At 67.7% G+C, this 1575-nt stretch overlaps 1 protein-coding gene across 1 annotated transcript; it reads right to left on the bottom strand.

Annotated features, from left to right (window-relative positions):
• Positions 1-67: 67 nt before the first annotated feature.
• Positions 68-1246, bottom strand: EMIHUDRAFT_124480 (hypothetical protein; the record flags this gene model as incomplete). The annotated part of the gene is made up of 2 exons (XM_005765656.1): positions 68-507; positions 867-1246. Coding segments are annotated over 2 exons (820 nt in total), but the record flags the coding sequence as incomplete, so codon positions are not given.
• Between the last annotated feature and the right edge of the window lie 329 nt (positions 1247-1575).

Here is a 1575-nt window from a genome sequence, read left to right on the forward strand (position 1 = left end):
CGCCAGCGCGGGCTTGCCTCGCCTCCTCGCGTCCCTGCTTGGCCAGCAGCTGCTTGAGCAAGGCGACCTGGCCGAGGTACGGCGAGACGACGCCGACGTCGGACGGCGCCGCGCCGCCCTCCCGCCCGCACACGCGAGCCACCACGTCAGCGACAGCGCGCGCCTCGGTGTGCAGGACGGAGACCCCTCTTACCCGAGATTCCCCGAGATTCCCCGAGATTCCACGAGGCTTCCCGAGATTCCCCGAGATTCCCCGCGAGATTCCCCGAGAGTGCGCCTCGGTGTGGTTGAGGACGGAGACGCCGCCGGGCGCCGCCCTCTCGCCCCCGCGCCGTCCAGCGGCGTCGACGAAGAGGAGAGGGCGTCTGCTCGGCCAGCGCGGCGGCGGGAGGCGGGAGGCGGGGTCGGCACCGTTGGTGAGGGCGCCGCGGTAGAAGGCTGCGCTCGAGAAGGCGGCGAGGAGCGGGTGCATGCGGTACTGAGTGGTTAGCACGACGGGGGCGACCCCTGCGGCGAGGGCGAGATATGGGGGAGATACGGGGAGATACGGGGAGATACGGGGAGATACGGGGAGATATGGGGAGATACGGGGAGATACGGGGAGATATGGGGAGATATGGGGAGATACGGGGAGATACGGGGAGATACGGGGAGATATGGGGAGATACGGGGAGATACGGGGAGATACGGGGAGATATGGGGAGATACGGGGAGATATGGGGAGATACGGGGAGATACGGGGAGATATGGGGAGATATGGGGAGATATGGGGAGATATGGATTATGGGGAGATATGGGGAGATATGGGGGAGATATGGGGAGATACGGGGAGATACGGGGAGATACGGGGAGATACGGGGAGATACGGGGAGATACGGGGAGATACGGGGAGATATGGGGAGATATGGGGAGATACGGGGCGACGCCTGCGGCGAGGGCGCGCTCGAACAGCGAGACGGCGAGGCCCGCCCTGCGCGCCTCCTCGGAGAGCGTCGTGGGCGGAAGCTGCTGCGGGTCGCCGACAAGGACCACGCGGCCGCGGGCGAGGGCGAGGGCGATGGAGGCGCGGGGCTCCGTCGCCTGCGTCGCCTCGTCGATCACCACAAGCGAGAAGGTGCGGCCGCAAAGCGACTCCGAACCAGCGCCGATGAGGGTGCTGCAGATGACCTCGGCCGACGCGAGGATGTCGTCTCTCATCCGCTCCTCCCACTGCCGCAGCGTCGCCCAGCCCGACTGGAGCGTGCGCCTGAGATATGGGGAGATATGGGGAGATATGGGGAGATACGGGGCCAGCCCGAGTGGAGCGTGCGCCTCGCGGCGGAGAGCTCGGCGCCGCTCAGCAGGGGCAGGTCCTTCTGCAGCCGCACCAGCCGCAGCCGCAGCTCGCCGCTCGCGCCTCATTGGCAATTGGTTACTCAGGGAATCACCGTACGAGCCAGCCGCAGCCGCAGCTCGCCGCTCGCGCCTCGCTCCGCGTGGGCCTCGAGTCTCGCGGTCAGCGTCGCGTCTCGCAGCCGCTTCGAGACGCGCGCGGGCTATTCACAGCTGGAGGTGTGAATAGACGCCGTTCACAGC

This window comes from Emiliania huxleyi, assembly GCF_000372725.1.
Source record: "Emiliania huxleyi CCMP1516 unplaced genomic scaffold EMIHUscaffold_5436, whole genome shotgun sequence".
NCBI lineage: Eukaryota > Haptophyta > Isochrysidales > Noelaerhabdaceae > Emiliania > Emiliania huxleyi.